General features: G+C 40.8%; 1 protein-coding gene across 1 annotated transcript in view; it reads left to right on the top strand.

Annotated features, from left to right (window-relative positions):
- Positions 1–882: 882 nt before the first annotated feature.
- Positions 883–22,047, top strand: part of GUCY1A1 (guanylate cyclase 1 soluble subunit alpha 1) — a 34,930-nt gene continuing 13,765 nt past the window's right edge. Inside the window, exons 1-6 of the mRNA XM_052654879.1 lie at positions 883–963; positions 4,400–4,791; positions 11,757–11,818; positions 16,104–16,162; positions 17,494–18,203; positions 20,212–20,697. Of these exons, the coding sequence (XP_052510839.1) occupies positions 4,534–4,791; positions 11,757–11,818; positions 16,104–16,162; positions 17,494–18,203; positions 20,212–20,697 (1,575 nt within the window). The 5' untranslated portion in view covers positions 883–963; positions 4,400–4,533. The remainder of the gene's footprint in view (positions 964–4,399; positions 4,792–11,756; positions 11,819–16,103; positions 16,163–17,493; positions 18,204–20,211; positions 20,698–22,047) is intronic.

Raw genomic sequence — 22,047 nt, 5'->3', positions numbered from 1 at the left:
GAGAGAGTATGTATGAGGTGCTTCCCTATCTCCCCTCCCCAGGGTTTTCACATGTGGAAAACAAGGGTTTGTGCTTAATTCTTTCCTTAGAGATTAATGATGGAGTATCTCATTAACTACACAGCAATGCATCCTGGTTACTTTAAAATTTTTTATATTGGAGTATAGTTGATTTATAATGCTGTGTTAGTTTCAGGCATACAGCCAGTGAACAGTTATGCATATACATAGATATACTGTTTTTGCATCCTGGTTATTGATATGAGGTCAGTGCTGCTGCTGCTGCTGCTGCTGCTGCTGCTGCTGCTAAGTCGCTTCAGTCATGTCCGACTCTGTGCGACCCCATAGATGGAAGCCCGCCAGATTCCCCCATCCCTGGGATTCTTCAGGCAAGAACACTGGAGTGGGTTGCCATTTCCTTCTCCAGTGCATGCAAGTAAAAAGTGAAAGTGAATTAGCTCAGTCGTGTCCGACTCTTCGCGACCCCATGGACTGCACCCTACCAGGCTCGTCCGTCCATGGGATTTTCCAGGCAAGAGTACTGGAGTGAGGTGCCAGTGACGTGCCATTGCCTTCTCCGATGAGGTCAATAGATGGGTCTTTATTGTCACTCTAAAGGAATTAATCACTTACCAGTAAAGCGAGAAAGCATTCAGTCGATTTGGAGGCTGTTTAATCATCAGCCTGGGGGATGGCAAATACCTCTTTGAATTTCTGAGAATATCTCTCCCACTGCCTGCCAAGGCCTTGTCACCAAATTTATCACTTCAATTCACTTGTTTTTTTTCCCTCCCATGTCACTACCACATCTACACCCAGCTCTGTACTGCATTCAGGAACTGACCCAACCATTTCTGAAGTTGCTGCTGATGTTATATGAAAGAATCATCACTGGTTTCCCTGAAGAGCGTAGTCTATCTTCCTGGCAACCTGGCAAATGACTGACAAACACGAGTTTCCAAGGTATTGGCATTGGCTGCATCTGTTCGTAGTGTAATTTCATCAGCTGCACAGACGAGGGATGCTAATTAGTTTGTTGATACATATGTGATTTAATGAGACTAAACACTTAACTGATCTTGAAGTAGGCACAGTTTGTTTCCTGTTGCTGTTTTTACTTTAATTAAAAAAAAAACAAACATGTTAGGCACATTGGCTGGAAATTAGAGCACTGTGTCATCTTGGAGAAAAAAGAATTTCCAGGAAGTCTGACTGGTCATTTGTGTCCTGCTCTAATGAGATTAAAGAGAAGAGGATAAAATATTGGGTTTGAGAACAAGGGTTGAAATCCAATTTAAATAGAAGATTAAGCATAATGGAAGAATTTTCATAAACTACATTATATTGGAATCCTGTGGTTCAATACTAAAATTATAATATGTACCAGAATAACTGATTTTAGGAAGAAATTCCAGACCCGCATCAGCTCCAACATATAATCTTCTATTTTTAGGGCCTTTTTTAAAGTGCCCTCTTTTCTAGTTATTGTATTATATTTTTATGTAACTGAAACTATGAAATTCAATTAATACAATTTTTCTTCCTAAAAATTCACATAAAACAATGGTATTTTGATTTTTATTAATAAATATTTATTTAGAATTATCTACTAGACTCTTCTTAATTACTTTCAAGTTGTGCAAAACCGAATCCAGAGAGGTTCTCTATTTTGGGAGTGGGAAGAGGTGATGAGGAAGTAACTCTAACCCCATGGTTAAAATTATATTTGTATTAAAATGCTTCATCTAATTTGCTTAGCTTTTTGCAAACACGAGTCAGTACTATGGCCTGCGCAGCCTGTTTTCATGGGACCATGTCCATGCTCTCTCCTCTGTGTATCTGCTGCAGTGGCAGAGTTGAGGCATTGACCACATACTGAAGTGACCCACTCTGCCTTTATGGGGAGGTTGGACCCCTGATCTACACCATGCCGGAGGACAGGAGTTAATAAATAGTAATAGGTGGCGCTCCTGCCAATGCAGGAAACATATGAGACGTGGGTTTGATCCCTAGACAGGAAGATCCCCTCAAGTAAGAAATGGCAATCGACTCCAGTATTCTTGGCTGGAGAATCTCAAAGACAAAGAAGCCTGGCGGGCTACAGTCCATAGGGTCACAAAGACTCGGACAGGACTTAGCATGCACGCTCAATAGTGTTGTTGAGAAACATTAAAGACTAAGAAACAGCTACTTGTAGAACTGAATCTTAAACAGATCTTGGAGGAGAGCTGTAGATCCGCAGGTCTTTCAGAATCCAGGAACCGGTGCTCTATCACGAGATCACCTCTAGGCACCCAGCAGCCTCTGAGACAGACCATGCCCTCTTCTCTGCTGGCAGAATATGGTTTCTGCTCCTTAATGCTGAAAGGATCTCCCTTGTAACTTCCTAAAGATTCATAAATTATGTATGAACACAGATTTGGGGTTTGACTTTAAGAAACAGAGTCACGTAGGTGAAATCTTTGAAAATGACACAAATGAACTTATTTACAAAACAGAAACGGACTCACAGACATAGAAAACAAACTTACGGTTACCAAGGGGTAAAGGGGGAGGGATAAATTAGGAGTTTGGATTAAATGTATACCTATAGCTGATTCATGTTGAGATTTGACGAAAAACAACAAAATTCTGTAAAGCATCTATGCTTCAATTAAAAAAATAAAATTTAAAAAAAGATACACACTAAGGGAAAAGAATCTGAAAAAGAATAGATACATGTATGTGTAAAACTGAACTATTTTGCTGTACACCTGAAACTAACACAACATTGTAAATCAACTGTACTCCAATATAAAATAAAAATTAAAAAATAAGAAGAAACAGAGAGTGCCAGCAGTTTCTTCTGGCGTGTCAGCATCCGTCATCTTCCCCAAACCTGGTAACCCAGCAACACCCCAGGGGCTATCAGGTGTGAATTCAGCTTCCTTGTTTGTCCCAGTTTGGAAAATGAATTGTCCATTGTTCTAAGCCTATCAGTAATTTATCTGTGACAAATTATAAGGTGGTGTTATATACATTAGGAACATACTGAGAGCACAGAGGTGCATAGAAAAGACACAAAGTAATTGAACTCCAATTCCAAAGACTGAACTATAATCCTTTATCCTGGATGATTCAAGTACCACCAGCCAGCGAGCAGGATAATTACGTTCTTGTTTGCTTTCTAATGTAAACTTATAAACCATATCTTCAAGATAAATTAATTCCAGTGTATAAACTAAGCCTGATTGTTTAGAAACAAGTGTAATTTGGTAATACATGAATTTGAGTTAATTGAAACCCATTGGTTGTGGAATCAGATGGACCTATGTTTGAACCATAGCTCTTGCACTTTTAGCATTTCAAATCAAAGATGACACAAACGTTGAGCCTCTGACCCACTGGTGATAAGAATACCTATTTCAAGTGGTTGCTGTGAAGCTTAAATGTAAATACAGGGCTCTTAGCACTGTACCAGACCATGTGTTCTTTTCCCTCTTTTTTGAGTTTTTTCATTTTCCAAGTATGGAAATACTTGGTGGATCCAGTTAATCAACATCATTGTATTGCTGACAAGCTGAATTTACAACCAGATGGTTCCACTGAAAAGTTAACTAATGAGACATGGGTTGTGAATTGTGTGAAGACTCCATTACAATATCAACAAAAACAAAAGTGCAGGGGAAAAGTGGCCAGAAGGGTCATGCTCCTAACTTTGGGGACTCCTAGGAAGAGAGGCCTTCTTGGATTACTCCAGTGTCATCTGGATTTGGATTCAAAGTCTCCAGTAAATCCAATGGCCTATTCTTAGGAATCAGGAGTCTTTTTAAAAAATATTATTTGTTTTTCATTTTGGTGATATTTTAAAAATATTTTACTATTTATAGAGATAAGTCTCTTTGGCAGTAATCATTTCAATTAATTTTTTTCATGTAAAAGACAATGTTGCAGATCTAACAACGTATACTTGGGCACCATTCTATAAATATCTTTTCTTCGGGTATGTTTAGGAGACATTATGCATGCTATTCTGATTTTTTAGAAAATACAGACTAATGAGAATTTAGTAGTATGAGCAGTGATATGACATAGTTTGAGACCCAGCTTCTGTCATAAAACCACAATATTTCACCCTTGTGGAATCAAATAAGACCAAATGGGCTATAAAAATGGGAATCAGTAGTTTGTGCTAAAGACATTTTGGAGAAAATTATATTCCATTTGAAAAATATTAAAATACTAAAAGCAAGTATTTTTCTAGTATACTAGAATGCACACATAGAAAATAAGATCTTTACTAAACGTTCCATCCATTTTATAATGGACATTTGCACCAGGTTTTCTTTTTTTTACTTGAAAATGACATAGGACTGTATGGTCTTCACTTTCTCATACCTGTATTTTTCTCTTTCCATAGGAATACAGAGTCACTCCTCTTTCTCCTCTGACCTTCTGCAGCCCCTGGACTCCCTGGTCACCAGCATCTCTGGTCCACTAGTGGCTTCTGTGTGTCCATCCTGGTAAGAAGAACCAAGCCCAGGAGCGATCACCATGTTCTGCGCGAAGCTGAAGGACCTGCAGATCACGGGGGACTGCCCCTTCTCCCTGCTGGCCCCAGGGCAGGTCCCCAGAGAGCCCTTGGGGGAAGCCACAGGGAGTGGGCCAGCAGCTACCCCAGGGCAGCCGAGCGTCTGTCCAGGTGTCCCCGACAAGAACCCGCCCGGAAGGCTTCCCCGGAGGAAGACCAGCCGCAGCCGAGTCTATCTTCACACTTTGGCAGAGAGTATTTGCAAACTGATTTTCCCAGAGGTGAGTGCCTGCCCTTTCAAGATCTTACTGACATTTTGAAAATGGTAATAGGGTGTTTTCCTAAGGAAAATGTGAACATTCGCTTTCTCACTTTCAAGGCTATAGTAGGTGTAGACAATTTGACAATTTTCTGAAAACGTTTAAAAACATTTTTAAAAAGCAATCATTTTCTTAAATTGTGTTTAATCTTAAAATGTTTAGTCTTGCATTCTTTTCCAAAGCATCCTGCACTCTGACAAGCTTTATGACTTTGAGCAGCTGTTTCATCCTCTTGCCCTCAGCATCCTTATCTGAAAATAGACATGCTCACAGTCCTGGGTCCCTAGAGTTTGCACAAGCATTGAAGTCAAGTGAAGTGAAGTGAAGTCGCTCAGTCGTGTCCGACTCTTTGCGACCCTACGGACTCTAGCCTACCAGGCTTCTCAGTCCATGGGATTTTCCAGGCAAGAGTACTGGAGTGGGGTGCCATTTCTTTCTCCAGGGGATCTTCCCAACCCAGGGATCGAACCCAGGTCTCCCACATTGGAGGCAGATGCTTTACCCACTGAGCCACCAGGGAAACCCTGCACAAGCATTAGGTGAACTAATCCACAGCTCTCACCACCCACCAGGACCCATTAGTTACTTATGGATGGCAAGCTATTTTTTTTTTTTTTAATGGATTCATTAGCTATTTGTTTAAAGCTAAGTTCTTTGGAGAATAACTTATTCTCTGCTGGGTTTCCCTCATCTAGTTCCTAAGAGCATCATCTGTTCTCACCAACTTGCTGAGGTGGGAAGACCACCCCCCCTCTCCTTATTCTGCTGGGTTTGTCAGGGTCACAGGCCTGTTCATGACACCCCTGTCATCAGTTTGGACATGGCTTGGCCTGTGGGGTGCACAGCCTAATGCTGTTTTGGAATCTGGAGCATCACCCTTAAAGGGATTCAGGAAAGACAAACACTGTATGGTCTCATATGTGGATTATTAAAAAACAACAACTCATAGAAAAAGAGATCATACATATGGTCCCCAGAGGCAGAGGGTGGGGAAGGGGATTAGAGGAAGGTGGTCCAGAGATGCTGGAAGATAAGATAAATGAGTACCATGGGTGTAACTCATGGTGACCCTGCCATCCTGTGTGGTATGTAGGAAAGTTACCAGGTACATCCTCTGGGTTCTCATCACAAAGAGAAAGTTTTTTGTTTTCCTTTCTTTTCTTTGTGCTGCATCTGTATGAGAAGATGGATGTTAGCTGAGCCTATTGGGGCCATCATTTCACACTATATGTAAATCAAGGTGTCATGCTGTATGCGTAAACTTAAACAGTGATGTATGTCAATTATTTCTCAATAAAACTGGGGGAAAAAGAGAAAACGGAACGCTGGGGACAGGCCATAGAGCTAATTAGGTAAACTATGTTTGGAATAGACAGGGCATGTGGAGAGCTCCTCACCCCATGGGCCTAAGAGAAGAGCCGCTGAAAGTCTTCATGGCATGTCTTCTTCCTTCTGTTAGTATTCACAGTTTTATGCAGATTCACTTAGCCTAGAAGATTGGGCATTGAAAAAACCAGATTCTGGCTCTCATAATTTATTGACGAATTTTAATTGACTCCACACCAACCCTTTGCCTTGTGAGAAACACTGAAGGACCACAGGCTGCTGACTTTTAGGACTGGAGGGAACTTCAGAGGTAACCTTGTTTCATTCCCAAGAAGGACCTGAGAGGCTAAGTGACTTGGGCAAAGTCACACAGCTTTTGAAGGATATAGCAATTACTGCTGCCAGCAATATGGGCTCAACTGGCAAGGAAGAGACTTGAAGCTTGAAGAGTGGATAAATTAGAATTGGCAGGAAGTTGAGGGAACTTATTTCAAATATAAGATAAGCACAGTAGTAGACTGGCTAGTGGCCTTTGAGATGGAAATATTTAATTACTGTCTCCCCGCTCCAGTCACCAGCGGCCAGCATTGGCTAGGATGAGGGATGCAAGTCTTCCCAGGCAGTTGGTTGGTGTCAATCTGGGAAGCGGTTGGCACCCTCATTTCCAAGGGCAGAGCACGGGGATGAGCAGATGGTGAGGCTGGGAAGCTGGAGAGCAGCCATGCTTTCCCCAGGTCCTGTCATTACCCTGTTGGCTTCATTATTTTGTTTGATAAATTCTGAATTCCTACAATGGAAGTCATGCACATATTGGAATCTCTTTTAAAAACATTCAGAATATCAAATATATGCATTCTTATTTTCCCTTATTTAGGATAATCTGTGTTGGTTGTTTGTGGGCTCATAGCTTTGAGTGTGCTGTCACAGTACAGCACACTTCTCAATTAATAGTAGAGAAAGCCAGGCTGAGGACTTCCAGGAGGCAAGAGGGCTGCCCTTGACCTGAAGAACCAGGACTCTTTCTCACAACTGAGGCCGTTTTCATTCACATTTTAGTGAACATCCCAGGGCTGGATACATTCATGCTGAATAGCAACCAAACTAGATTACTTCATCAACTATTCAAACATCGAGGTGTCTTTGATTAAATAGGGCTTTTTAAAAAACATCTTTTTTAAGTGGACAGATTTAATGCTTAGCCTACTGTTCAGTTTCAGTCCCATCGGTAGCCCCAAAGAAGAGACTCCAGATAACATTTGATGGCATCCTCATTCTTGTTTTTGATAATTAGATGTAAACTCCAGTTATGTTTTATGTGGGACAAGTATTATAGTTCATTATCCTTAGCAGATTTAGAGTGGGAGATGGCATTCCAGAGTTGTGGAATCATAGGTTACAAAGGTCTTATAGCTCATCTAGTGCAAACTTTTCATTTGTTTGAAGAAATTAAGACACATAAAATTTAGATCACTTGCTTTAAGATAACTAGGGGAGATGGAAAGGTCTCTGCACCTCATTCATAATCTGTTGCTCTTCTATTATATTATTAGCTGATTTTTCATGGAAATTCTCCCCAATAATCCTGTAAGCTCCTCAAGCAGAGTGTTTTTAAAATAACTGCATCATGATCTTAGCTACAGTTGTAGCAAATCAGAACCATTTTCTGAACTAAATCGAGTCACATTTGCTTATATGAGGGCTTCTCAGGTGGCACTAGTGATAGAGAACCCACCTGCCAGTGCAGGAGACATAAGAGATGCGGGTTCAATCCCTGGGTTGGGAAGATCCCCTGGAGGAGAACATGGCTAACCCACTCCAGTGTTCTTGCCTGGCGAATCCCATGGACAGAGGAGCCTGATGGGCTGCAGTTCATAGGGTCGCAAAGAGTCAGACACGCGGCTGAAGCAACAGCACAACACACAGCAGCACACGCTTATATGAAGGATATTATCCCAAATCAAACACCTTGTGAGATTAAGGGGATCTGAAGGAACTCCTGAAGTCTCTGAATGTGTCGTGGAATATTGGGTTGCAAGAAGGAAAAAAGAAGTGGTATTCCATTATCTTTATGAGCTAAAATTTCCTTGGTCTAGAAAAACCTGAAGAACTATAGAAAACATCCCATCCCAGGTCCTGCCATACTTAAAACCTTTCAATGACTTTTCTTTGCTCTTACATAAAAATAAACTTTCTTAATGTAGCCTCTAGGCAAAAAGAAAAAATGCAGAAAAGTTAAAAATCATCTGAAATAGCAACTAATCCATAAACTAGACCTATGAAATTCCATTCAGAGTGTTCCCAGCAATACTGGATCAAGCGGCAGTTGTGGCTGAAGCGTTAATATACTGGTATCCTCCAGGGCCATCCTGCAGTCGTTGATTCTGTGTCATAAGGCGTGAGATCTCAGGGAAGTTGAGTCCTGCTCCTGACTTTCTTGTGATCTGCATCGTCTCAGGGTGTAGGCTCAGGATGTGTTCGAGAAGCCTTAGCGCCAAGGTAGGAAGCTCTAGGCACCGGCAGCCTTTACCAATAAATGTTTTGTCTGAAAAACTTGTGGGTTTTGTTTTATCTTGTTTTGAATTTATAACAGTTTTCCAGAGGAGCAATGGTGTATGATGAGAACGGACACCAAAGCCTGTTAAGCTGTAATATCACTAACGTATGCTGCTACAGCTTGGCTAGGACTTCAGAACTTTTTACTTAAAAAAAGCAAATTCTTTTTTAAAAAAAGTTTTATTGGAGTAGAGTTGACTTACAATGTTGTGCTAGTTTCAGATGGTATAGAAAAGTGAGTCAGTTATACATCTCATATTCATTCTTTTTTCAGATTCTTTCCCCTTATAGGCTATTGCAGAATATTGAGTAGAGGGCCCTAAGCTCTACAGTGGGTCCTAAGTTCTGATTCAGCATAGAAAGTCAGGAAGACACCTGTTCGAGGAACTCCAGCAATGAGAGAGGGACCATTTGTCCTTTCTTACAATGACAGCATATATGTTAGGAGGAAAAGACAAGAAAAAGAAGTTCCTGGTGGCAGTGGGAAGGAAATGAAAGACCAGGAAGAATACAGACTGAGAATGGTAAAAACATGTCCTAGTGTTTAACCAAAAGGTCAAGAGGAGAGAGGATGGTGATATTTCCACCAGTACTCGAGGTGAGGAAGGAGAAAGTCTTCAGGGGCAGAAATGGATGGATTTTCTTTCCTTGTTGCCCATCCCAAGTTCCTGGTCAGAGCCATAAATCATGTATAGGCAAATGTAATTTGAATTATTTTAACTTGGAAATAATATAAATTGTGTTTTTGAGCAAGCTGCAATGGTAACATCTCTGTACTGAGTTGTATTGCTTCACTGATGCGGATGTTACAGACTAAGCCTTCAGGACTTGGAATGGCTGGCAGGGGAGATGATGTGCCTTCATTCCTTTCTTCCTTCATTCCATCAGTATGTAGGTAGCACCTCCTGTGACCAGGTATTTTCTAGGTGCCTGACATGCGGTGGTGAACTAAACAGATCTTCCCTGCCCTTTTGGAGTCTCTATTCTAGTGGAGAAGACAGAAAATAAAGAAAAAAAAATGTCAGGATGCAAATGCTTGAAGGACAATAAAGATCTTCTGTGTAGGCAGTGACCATCATGTCACTGATGACGCCTCTTCTAGGTGGCTCAGTTGTAAAAAATCTGCCTGCCAACGCGAGAGTTGTGGGAGACACAGCTTCTATCCCTGGGTGGGGAAGATCCCCTGGAGGAGGAGGTGGCAACCCACTCCAGTATTCTTTCTTGGGAAATCTCATGGACAGAGGAACCTGCCCGGCTACAGTCCGTCAGGTCGCAGAGAGTCAGATGCGACTGAGCACGCGCGCATGCACTTTCTGTCTGACTAGGTTTTAGAGAAGGACAAAACTCCCCGTAACCCAGAGTTTCATGGGGTTTCATCCACAAAGACTTGCTGGTGTTTGTGATTCCAGAGTCACTCTATGAAGTCAAAGACCCTTGATGGGGTGAAGCTGATACTGGCAGTCTTATATATAACTGATGGGAGTGCCAATGACTACAAACTTTTATGAAATTGATCTCGAAAGAGCTACTGAAAATTGAGCTACTGAAAATCCATAGATTTTAAGGATTCCACTTAAAAGAATATAACCTGTAGAAATAAAAAGCAATACATAAGAATAAGAAAAAAACAACAAAAAAATTCCCTTGAGATATTGAAGCCTTCTTAAGCACACTAGGCTGTCCGCTCCTGCCTCCTTTAGGGTCTCAAGTCTAACGTTTCCTTCTTCCTTCCCTGATTTAAAAGAACATGGCTGCATTTCCTTTCCTAAACCTGCTCTCTGCCTGCCAGGCAATCACCTTTTGCCACAGGGTGCTGGGCCCTTGCTCAGAATCTGCCTGCTGGCCTGGCACCCTCCAGCCCTTCTTTCTCTCTCTCCTTGTCTAAACCATCAGAAAAATTGTTATATGGGTAAATTTAAATTCTATTTTATTTCTTTTCAGCACTTGTATTGTCTTTCAAGAAATTTCACATTTAAGTTCTATTAATATATGCTCTTTAGAAACTGAAAGTTCTTTTTATAATTTCATTAAAACAGAAGCTTGGTCGATTTTGCTTAACTTTACTGTCTCACTTGATCAGTGGAAAGTCCAAGAGGGATATAAATAGTTCTTAAGGAAAAAGGAATTTCACAACTTGGGACAGAGCCAGAGAATTCTCCACTGTCCTCTGGATAAACTACAGAAGGCGGCTGTATACACATGCAGATACATAGAATTTTTTTTTTTTTTATGGAATGTAGAGAAGTTACCAATGGTTTATTTTCCACTTATTAACTGGTTAGGGAGAGCAAGCTGCTAAGAGATATTAATTGTCAACCAATATTTAAAACTATGCAGGCTTACATACAAGTATTTTGCAGTCTAGGAAGATTCATGAGATACTCAGAAATCAGTAAAAGAGAAGTACACTGTAAGTATTTTATGAAGATTGTTCAAGGAAAAGAAATGAGTACAAGTTTGGGGAAATCCAAGATTTGTTTCAATCAGTAATCAACTGAACTCGGTGACAGATTGGATTTAAGGGATAAAAGAAAGGGAAGAGACAGATGCTCGGAGTTTCTAGAGCAGGAAGAGACAAATGATACATGAGCAGAATGTGAGATTGTGGGAGGGTGGAGGATCTCAGCGTGGGGTAGGGGGCTGCTATGGGTCTGTGGAAGGAATGAGGGTCTCCTGGCTTGAGCCCCGTTGAGACTGATGTCCTGGCTGCACGTTCAAGGGATTTCTTGACCTGGAGGAAGGGGTGCCTGACTTCAGGGGTGCCTGACTTGTGTGATTCCAGCTTGGTGGCTGTCGGAGCCACCCACCAGGGACACAGCCCACATCCAGATTCAAGTCAGTCTGAGTGCTTGGCTTCTTCCCAAATGTGAGAGCTGTTGAAAATCAGTCCTCTTTTCCCCAGGGGTAGTTCAACCACACTTGTCATTAAAGTAGCAATGCTTCTGCTACTTCCTGACAAGCACTCAGAAGAAATTTTTGTGAAGTACGTATCTTCAAGAAAATGATTATTTAAGGGAGTGTTTAAAACTTTTCTTTTCAATTTTCAGTTTGAGCGTCTGAACCTTGCCCTTCAGAGAACATTGGCAAAACACAAAATAAAGGAAGACAGGTAAATTGAAGCATTTCAGTTGCATGAATCTCCTGTTACTATCACTGACACAGCTACTAATAACCAGCGCTTAGTGGTGTCTCGCATATATGAATCACTTTGCTATGCCAGGAACTCGGCTAAGCAGTTTAGCTGCCACGAATCTGAAAGGCAGTGTGTTCATTTTTCACATTTCATATGTCACTAAGCTCAGGTTTCTATAAAATGTCTAGAATTTTATAGCTGTTTAGGAAATGGCAGAATGGAGTTTCAAGCCTGGGTTTTCAGAGCCCATGATTTTAACCCTATTACTCTGTGCTTCTCCATTTAGTAAACTCCCAAAAGGCCTATTCTTTTCTGCTAGGGTGTAATTTCTGAAATACTTAACAAAGTTAAGGCATAGATCAGAGCAAACTCCTGCTTGAAGAACAATGCCAAGAATCTGGGGCTAGGTCCCAGTGCAGCCTGCCTGTCCCTTTGCCCCAGCCTGAGCCACAGTTTTTTAAAATTGATTACTTTACAATATTGCACAGGTTAAATTTTTAGCTCCCGCATCAGGAGGGAAGGATGTGGGAGCAAGAGGTGGGTAACTCAGGAGTGGGGCAGCAGCTGGATCAGTCCTTAGGGAGGTGTTTTGGTATTTTCCTAACTAGCTTGGTTATACTGATTATACTGATATTCAAATACCTGTTCCATTCATACTTTCTCTTTACTCTGTCTTTGAAACTTTCTTTAAGAAAGCTTTCTGTAGCAGTTTCATATATAAGGTGAATTGAAAAAACCCAAACAAACCCTGGTTTTTAGAGTTCATTTTACAAATACATCTTGGCACATTTACTGCTGGTGGACAACTTGATTTGGCTTTGTTTTGGTTTCCCGGAAATTGAAGGATTATTTGCTGTGTAAATACTACAATAAACACTTGCGTTCAAATTTCAGAATTGAATTTGCAACTTTTGCAAACCAGTACCTTTGTCGGGAATATTTTATACATTCATCCATCTGTCTGCTGCTCAGGAGGGGATCATCTGCTCTGTGCGTTTTCTGGGCTTAATTTCACTCGCTGACTAACTGGTCCCAGGCTGCAGGCAGCAGGCAAGCCAAGAAGGGGTCAGAGACAGGTCCAAAAAGAGAGTGTGAATCTGTGTGTCTGACAGAAGCTGTGTTTGCAGAGTGATATGGACAGCATTCCAGAAGCCTCTGACCTTAATTCTCAGTCCGGCTGATAAGATAGGCAGCAAGTCCTGGAGCTGTGCTACTGTGTCTGTCTGCCTGAGGCCTTGGCAGCCAGTTGACTCAGAATTTATTCCCAGGGCTTGGTGTCCTGAAATGTGCCTAAGCTCAATGCTGATATTCAATTAGGATGTGTTCCCAGATATGGAACTCTTAAAAAAAAAAAAACAAAAAAACAAAACTCAAAACTTAAAAAAATGATTTTATTTGAAATTTTGAAAAATCTTTTAACCTCTTCTTTGACTTCTTAAAGAGTTGATCATACTGTTAAACTGTCCTAATGATTATACCACTGTTGAAATAAGAAGAGGGACTTTTTCTCTTATGAGACTGCCTGCTGATAATGCCAAATGGCTTTTCTCTGCTTTGTTTCTTTAGTTCTTGGCTATGCTGGGCCTTTTCCCCCATCTTTCTGGCAGGTCGGCTGCCATTTCTACTGAGGTCAGTGTGCTGACTGCTGAGGGGAACTTCACTTCCCCACCCACCACCATTTTTAAATTTTTAAATTTATTTATCTTTAAATTGAAGGATAACTGCTTTACAGAATTGTGTTGGTTTCTGCCAAACATTAACATGTATCAGCCATAGGTATACCTATGTCCCCTCCATCCTGAACCATCTTCCTCCTTATCCCACCCCTTTAAGTTGTTACAAAGCCCTGATTTGAGTTCCCTGAGTCATACAGCATACCCACCACCATTTTTAAGTGAATGAGTTTTATACAGTCATTATGATACCCTTTTGGGTTGGTTTTGAGCTTTTGCTTTTATCTTTTCCTAGGACCTTTTGATCACATCATGTGTGAATTCATGGCTGGTGTATGTGTGCCTGTGTGTATAACACACTTACGTTTGCTGGTGCACATGCAGACATATACCTTATTTTTAAATTTTTTGAAGGTAAAGTTAGGGAACTTATTTTGAATGGCACTGTGTGATGTTTGATTTAGCTAAGCTTTGCTGGGAATTGGTAGAAGAGTCCTCTGAGCAGCTTTGGGTTAATTCTTCAAAAAAAAAAAGAAGTTGCTTAAATGAGAAGAAGGAACAAATCTGAAGACCGACTAATACAGTATATTACAAGGGGTTGAGGGTATCTAATTCAAACTAGGTGTAATATCATAGCCTGATCCCCAAGTTATTTAGATAAGAATATATTTCTGACTGTTGTTGTTCAGTTGCTAAGTCACATCCAACTCTCTGTGACCCCATGAACTGAAGCACTCTAGGCTTCCCTCTCTCTCACTATCTCCCAGACTTTGCTCAAACTCATGTCCATTGAGTCGGTGATGCCATCCAACCATCTCATCCTCTGTTGCCCACCTTCTCCTCCTGCGCTCAATCTTTCCCAGCATCAGAGTCTTATTCCAATGAGTTGGCTCTTCGCATCAGGTGGCCAAAGTATTGGAGCTTCAGCTTCAGCATCAGTCCTTCCAATGAATATCCAAGGTTGATTTCCTTTAGGATTGACTGGTTTGATCTCCTTGTAGTCCAAGGGACTCTCAAGAATCTTCTCCAGCACCACAGTTTGAATGCATCAATTCTTTGGTGCTCAGCCTTCTTTATGGTGAAACTCTCATATCCAAACATGACTACTGGAAAAACCATAGCTTTGACCATATGGATCTTTGTCGGCAAAGTGATGTCTCTGCTTTTTAGCATGTTGTCTAGGTTTGTCATAACTTTTCTTTCACGGAGCAAGCATCTTTTAATTTCATGGCTGCAGTCACTGTCTGCAGTGATTTTGGAGCCCAAGAAAATAAAATTTGCCATTGTTTTCACTTTTTCCCCATCTATTTGCCATGAAGTGATGGAACTAGATGTTATGGTATTAGTTTTTTGAATGTTGAGTTTTAAGCCAGATTTTTCACTTTCCTCTTTCACCCTAATCAAGAGGCTCTTTAGTTCCTCTTTACTTCCCACCATAGAGTGGTATCATTTGCATATTGGAGGTTGTTGATATTTCTCCCAGCAATCTTGATTCCAGCTTGTGATTCATCCAGCCCAGCATTTCACATGTTGTACTCTACACATAAGTTAAATAAGCAGGGTGACAACATACAGCCTTGACATACTTGTTTCCCAATTGTGAACAGTCCATTGTCCCATGTTATAAGCAGTATACCTCTATGTGATCAAGTAGCCAGTGGGGTGATTTTCCTTGTCAAGAATTTTTTCTTTTGAAATTTCTCTACATGTATCATGCTTTATTGAAATCTGTTTGATATAGTATTTTCAACTTATGCCTATTTGTGATCTTGGCTTGTCTCATAGCAAACTGAACCACAAAATAACTTGGATTATCTTTTAATATGCTTTAGTAGTTTTGTAAATTTGATTTTAATCAGTTATCACTATCAGAAATCATCAAAAAACCAATTAAGCAAACATGAATCAACAAGTTGTCCAGTTGAAATTACAACTTTCTATCAGTCAAAATGTATGCTGTTATCATATATAATTAATCATATATATTAAATTATGTTAATTATTATTAATATATAAGTATATTATAAACATGTGTTACTTAAAGCAGTTCAGTAATTGAATAAGGAATAAATTTTATATTAGATGAAGGATGAAAGTTTAATGTGATGATGCCTGATAGTTAAATATATAGAACCTAAAACCTAAAAGTAGCATATACTGTTAATTTGCTTTAGAAAATAAATAAGGACTTACTTCGAAGTGAAATCCATCAGTAGGTAGGTTTTTCTTCTTGGTTGGTTTATCAGAAAAGCCCATCCTGATTTATTATCATCCTTGGCCATTTTGTACCATTGGGTTTTCTGCCAGTACAAACCTCTGTACTATTAGCTTATATGAAGTTAGTTTCAAAGGTAGATATACTTTATGAAAAGTGATGAAATAGTCTAGGTCATGTATATTTGGGGGTTTTCCAACATTGATTTGGTTTGTACATGTCACTGCTCCTTTCCTTTAAACTCGACAGTCAAGATTTGCCTCTACAGAGAAGGTAATTTAAATTATTTTTTGTCATCATTTCTGTATGTTATAATCTGAACTTTTAGCATTCATTTGTCAGTTTATAATTTAAGATGTTGAAATAATTTCAGGAAATCTTTGGAAAGAGAAGACTTCGAAAAAATAATTGCAGACCAAGCAATTGCAGCAGGTAATAGAATTAAGTATATGAAATTAGAAAGTAATTTGCTTATAGAACTATTTCACCTGTAAAGTAAAATTTTCTGTTCCTAGAAAATATTTACCTGGAGAACTAATATTTTCTTTAAAATATTCATGTTTATTTGTTGGTAACATCCAATGTGAAATGTTAAATACCATGTTTTTTGTTAATGTGAAGAATAACTCTTTTCCATACTTATACCTTTGTTTGACCTCAAACGTTTCCTCTTCTTACAATGTTTATTTGCTGAGAAGCAGGTAAAGCTGCCTGGCAGGCTGATTCATAGACATTCATATGCTTTGGTCTTGAACTTAGTAACTAAGTGTCCTTTATTTATGCATGAAAAGTTCTACTCAACATAGTAACATAAGTAATTTTTTAAAGGTTGGAAGCAATTATGAGAAATGTGTGAGCAGTGCTCACATATTAATACTTAGTTTGGAAGAATCAAGCAGATGAGTGACTTTGTCATACTGTCCTTTTCAAAGTTTGAGTACATGGACCAACTGGTGAGGTTTTTTTTTGAAGTAGAAGATTTGAAGAATTTGCTTCTGCTGCTGCTGCTGATGGCTGACTTGCACTGAACCCTCACTTGCACTGAACCCTCTCTCTGGGTCAGGCACAATTCTAACATGGCCCACAAACACCACAGAAGTGCTGTGAACAGGGCATCCACCTTTCTCCTAAGTTATAGATGAGAAGAATGTGCTACAAAGAGTTTAAAGAATAAAGGAGACTAGTGAAGGAAAAGTTGTGGAAAGTAAATGATAAATTCCCAACACATTTTCATTCAGGTAACATTAAACAACAAGAATGCTATTTTGCTCAAAAAAAAAAAAATTTACTACTATTATAATATATTACTTTATATCATCTCAGGAAAAATGACAAAATTGAATTTTACCGCTAGTGATATAAATTAATTCTATATCTGATGCTTATATTCCAAGGGGGCTAGCTAGTACCCCTTCACAACATGTGCCACTGTTTCTGATGTTAACAAGGTGGGAAAACTTCTTTTGAAAGAGACTTAACCCTGTGATTCCAATTGCTCTTTTATAGTTAAGTTTCAGGGTGATAAAATGTCATATCTTATACTCAATTGATCATTCTTTCATAATTAACCAATTTGGGTTTATATTTGGAGTTACTTGAATTTTAGAAATGAATTTATGCAGATAATTTGAACAAAGATGATTAATTTTGGTTGGAACTCTTATTAGCAGATATAAAGCAAGCTAAATTGTCAGATAAGGTAAAATATAGCTCTGCCAAGATGATGCATATGATACGGCAGAAGATGTGTTCTGTGCTTTCAGGAGTTCCAGTGGAGATCATCAAAGAATCTCTTGGTGAGGAGCTTTTTAAAATATGTTATGAAGAAGATGAATACATCCTAGGTGTGGTTGGAGGAACCCTGAAAGATTTTTTAAATAGCTTCAGCACCCTCCTGAAACAGAGCAGCCACTGTCAAGAAGCAGAAAAGAAGGGCAGGTTTGAGGACGCGTCCATCCTATGCCTGGATAAAGATCCCAATGTCTTATATGTTTACTATTTCTTCCCCAAGAGGATCACTTCCCTGATTCTCCCTGGCATCATTAAGGCAGCTGCTCGCATACTGTATGAGACAGAAGTGGAGGTTTCCTCGACGCCGTCTCGCTTCCACCAGGACTGCCGTGAGTTCGTGGACCAGCCCTGCGAACTCTACTCCGTCCACGTCAGGAGCGCCCGGCCGCACCCGCCCCCTGGGAAACCCGTGTCCTCGCTGGTCATCCCCGCCTCGCTCTTCTGCAAGACCTTCCCTTTCCACTTCATGCTGGACAGAGATATGAGCATCCTGCAGCTCGGCCATGGCATCAGGCGGCTGATGAGCAGGAGAGACGTGCAAGGGAAGCCTCATTTTGACGAGTATTTTGAGATCCTGACCCCCAAAATCAGCCAGACGTTCAGCGGCATTATGACCATGCTGAACATGCAGTTCGTGGTGCGAGTGAGGAGGTGGGACAACTCCGCGAAGAAATCTTCCAGGGTAAGAAGAACAGTTGTCCTGTTGTGATATGGAATCAATGATTTCACTTTTAAAGACTGGGTGTGAAAAATGTAAAAATATACTGTATCACTTCAGAATATTTTAAACGTTTTTTAATGTGGACCCTTTTTAAAGTCTTTATTGAATTTGTTACAGTGTTGCTTCTACTTTTTGTTTTTTGGCTTTTTGTGTGAAGGGAATGTGGGATCTTAGTTTCCTGACCAGGGGTCAGATTTGCCGAGTCTTAACCACTGGACTGCCAGGGAAGTCCCCAGAATTTTTAATAAAATATTTCTGTTTAAAATAATTCCAAAATACTTTGAAGGCTTAAAACAGGATTCCTTGTGCATTCATTTGCTTGCTTACTTAAGGCATTACTTCACAAATATTTTTTGAATGCAGTCTACATTTTAAAATCTTTGTGTGCTGTGCTGTGCTAAGTCATTTCAGTCGTGTCCGACTCTTTGCAACCCTATAGACTGTACCCTGCCAGGCTCCTCTCTCCATGAGATTCTCCAAGCGAGAGTACTGGAGTGGGTTGCCGTGCCCTCCTCCAACGGGATCTTCCCGACCCAGGGATGGAACCCACGTCTCTTACATCTCCTGTGTTGGCAGGTTTTTTACCACTAGCGTCACCTGTAAAATATTTATGGAGTATTTTATAGCTGAATTACAAAAATGCTTATGTAAAAATATGGCTTCGATCATCATGAAATAGCTGACTTAATTTGGATAATAAGAGGAATTATACAACAAAGAAACAAAATGACTTGTTTCTTAGAGGAGGCAACTAAATGGGTTCTTAAGTCAATATTTAATAGACTTGGAAAAAATCAATAACTTGTTTGATTAACTGTTGGAAAATGTGGGAGAAAGTGTTCTGCTCTCATCTCATAGTAGAGAACCGTGCATGATTTAGAAAAGAAGTTTGGAAACCACAGTCAGTAGTATAACTGACCTCATAGAAAGGCTCATAATGCACCTCTCTTCTGGACAAGTTAACCCAGAAGACAAACTATCTGTCCTCCCAGATGGAAACAGCTTTATTACTTTTTATCATAAACACAGTACAACTAAATGTTTTTAAAAAGGTACTACTTTAAGCTGTCCATTGCAAAATCAAAAACATAATGTACATTTTTGTTTAAAACAAAAAAGCTACCTTTTACAGTTCTTTTTTATCAGTAAATGATATCTGTGTGTGTCCTTCCATGTCATTAGACACCGGTTTCTTTCACGATGGGATAAGGCCGTGTCATATCCCATTGAGTGGTCGTCCTGTACTTTGGTTAACCATTCTGTTGAAGGACGTCCAGGCTGCTTTTGTGGCTCTGTTTTGTTAACACGTATGTACACATCTGTCTCCTTCACCCAAGTGAGCTTGTGACCCGGAATGAACACGTAAAGCCCCCTCGCCCAGGGGTCCTGTGCACCCTTCTGCTGATGGCTGCTGCTGAGAGAATGTTGGAGCAGAAGCATCAGTGTGGCACGCAGTGAGAAAGCCTTGAAGCAAGAATTTGGGGCGTTGTTGATTGAAAAATCATGATTTCTGTGTAACCTATGAAACTGGGAAATATTTAGGGCAGGAGGAGAAGGGGGCAACAGAGGATGAGATGGTTGGAAGGCATCACCAACTCAGTAGACATGAGTTTGAGCAAACTCTAGGAGACAGTAGAGGACAAGGAAGCCTGGTGTGCTGCAGTTCGTGGGGTCACAAAGAGTTGGACACGGCTTAGCAGCTGAACAGCAACAATTCTCCAGTATATTTGCCAGATGTATGCAGGCATTTTAGAGCTCATAGTAAATTGAAACCATAAGAGAGCCTATTGTTTTTGTCAACAAGTAGAAAGAGCTCAAGTTTAAAAACAAAGGTGGGGTGGGGGGACTAAGATCCTGCAAGGTGCGTGACTTGTTTAAAAAAAAAAGGATTATCACTGTACCTGTTTCCTCACTTTTTGTCTGTTGGGAACGTGAATAAGCCACAAAGCTTTGTCCTCCTTTTACACAGGTGATGGACCTCAAAGGCCAGATGATCTACATGGTGGAGTCCAGCTCCATCCTGTTCCTGGGCTCGCCCTGCGTGGACAGACTGGAAGACTTCACGGGCCGAGGGCTGTACCTCTCTGACATCCCCATCCACAACGCACTGCGGGATGTGGTGCTGATCGGGGAGCAGGCCAGGGCCCAGGACGGCCTGAAGAAGAGGCTGGGCAAGCTGAAGGCCACTCTGGAGCAGGCCCACCAGGCCCTGGAGGAGGAGAAGCGGAAGACGGTGGACCTACTCTGTTCCATTTTCCCCAGCGAGGTGGCGCGGCAGCTGTGGCAGGGCCATGCCGTGCAGGCCAAGCGCTTTGGCAATGTCACCATGCTCTTCTCGGACATCGTGGGGTTCACGGCCATCTGTTCCCAGTGCTCCCCGCTGCAGGTCATCACCATGCTCAACGCACTCTACACCCGCTTTGACCGGCAGTGTGGAGAACTGGATGTCTACAAGGTAGGGGGCCAGGCCTTGGACGGGGAGAGTTGGGCAGTGGGCCAGGAGCCTGTCCTGGGAGCAGGCATCTTGCCTTCGTTGTATGGGTGTCTTCTGGCTCTGAATCTGCTCAGAGATGATTATTCCAGAAAGGACAGCCACTGTGTCTTTCACAGAATGCAGGGTGACAGCAAGGGAGTGGGCTGCCAGACAGAAAGGTGACATTTTAAAGTCAGTGAGCCTGACACTTGGACTGTGAAAACTGAGATGAATTGGTTTGGGTTTTGTTTTCTGTTTTTTTTTTTTTTTTTAAGTATTGATTTTTTTTTTTTTTTTTTGGCTGCTCTGGATCTTATTTGCAGCATGCTGGATCTAGTTCCCTGATCAGGGATTGAACCTGAGCCCCCTGGATTGGAAACTTGAAGTCATAGCCAGTAGACCACCAGGGAAATACCAAGACGGACTGTTAAGACTGAGATGTTTCAAAGAGGGAGGATGTAGCCTTTCCATCTGCAAAAGTAAAGAAGCAGGAGGATTACATGAATTGTCTTACAACAGATTCATTCAGTATAGAGTAACAGGATGCTTCTAACGGCCAGGGAACAGAAACCCAAATCACGTGCTTGTCTGGTGACCAAGGGCAGGAGACGGCCTATCTTCAAATCTCGTTTTCTGCCTTGTTTGCTTTGTAAGCAGAGAAGGTTAAACAACCTTTCCCATTTCTGAAACAGAGGATATAATATCCATTCACAGAGTTTATATGCATGAATAACATGCTTTATGTCCTGTAATCTTCATGAACGGAGCTCTTATAAAGATTACGGTAAAAAAAAATATCTGTTATTCATCAGTCAGCAGGGTTTACTGAATGCCTGAAGGGTACCAGGCATCATTCTAGGCCCTGGGGATGCACAGAGATTGTCCCTGAAACATAATAAACTATTTTTAATGTAACTATTGTTAATAAGGGGCTCCCCAGATGGCGCTAGTGGTAAAGAACCTGCTTGCCAATGCAGGAGACATAAGAGATGCAGGTTTGATCCCTGCATTGGGAAGATCCTCTGGAGGAGGAAATGGCAACCCACTCTAGTATTCTTGCCTGGAGAATCCCATAGACAGAGGAGCCTGGCGGGCTGCAGTCCATGGGGTCACACAGAGTTGGACTCGACTGAAGTGACTTAGCACGCATTGTTAATAAGAGAACCAATGAAGAGATTCTGCCTGTTTCTTTAGAAGTAAAACATTTTCTTACTGATTTAATGTTTTTTACATAGTTCTCAGCATTGGCTTGAAGAATAAAGCATGCTTCTCATTTATGTGGCTTGAATCATGTTTTAATTTGCCACATAAAAAAACTGACATTTCAGAGCT

This window comes from Budorcas taxicolor, chromosome 17 (genome assembly GCF_023091745.1).
Source record: "Budorcas taxicolor isolate Tak-1 chromosome 17, Takin1.1, whole genome shotgun sequence".
Taxonomy (NCBI): domain Eukaryota; kingdom Metazoa; phylum Chordata; class Mammalia; order Artiodactyla; family Bovidae; genus Budorcas; species Budorcas taxicolor.
This window is presented reverse-complemented; position numbering and strand designations above follow the sequence as displayed.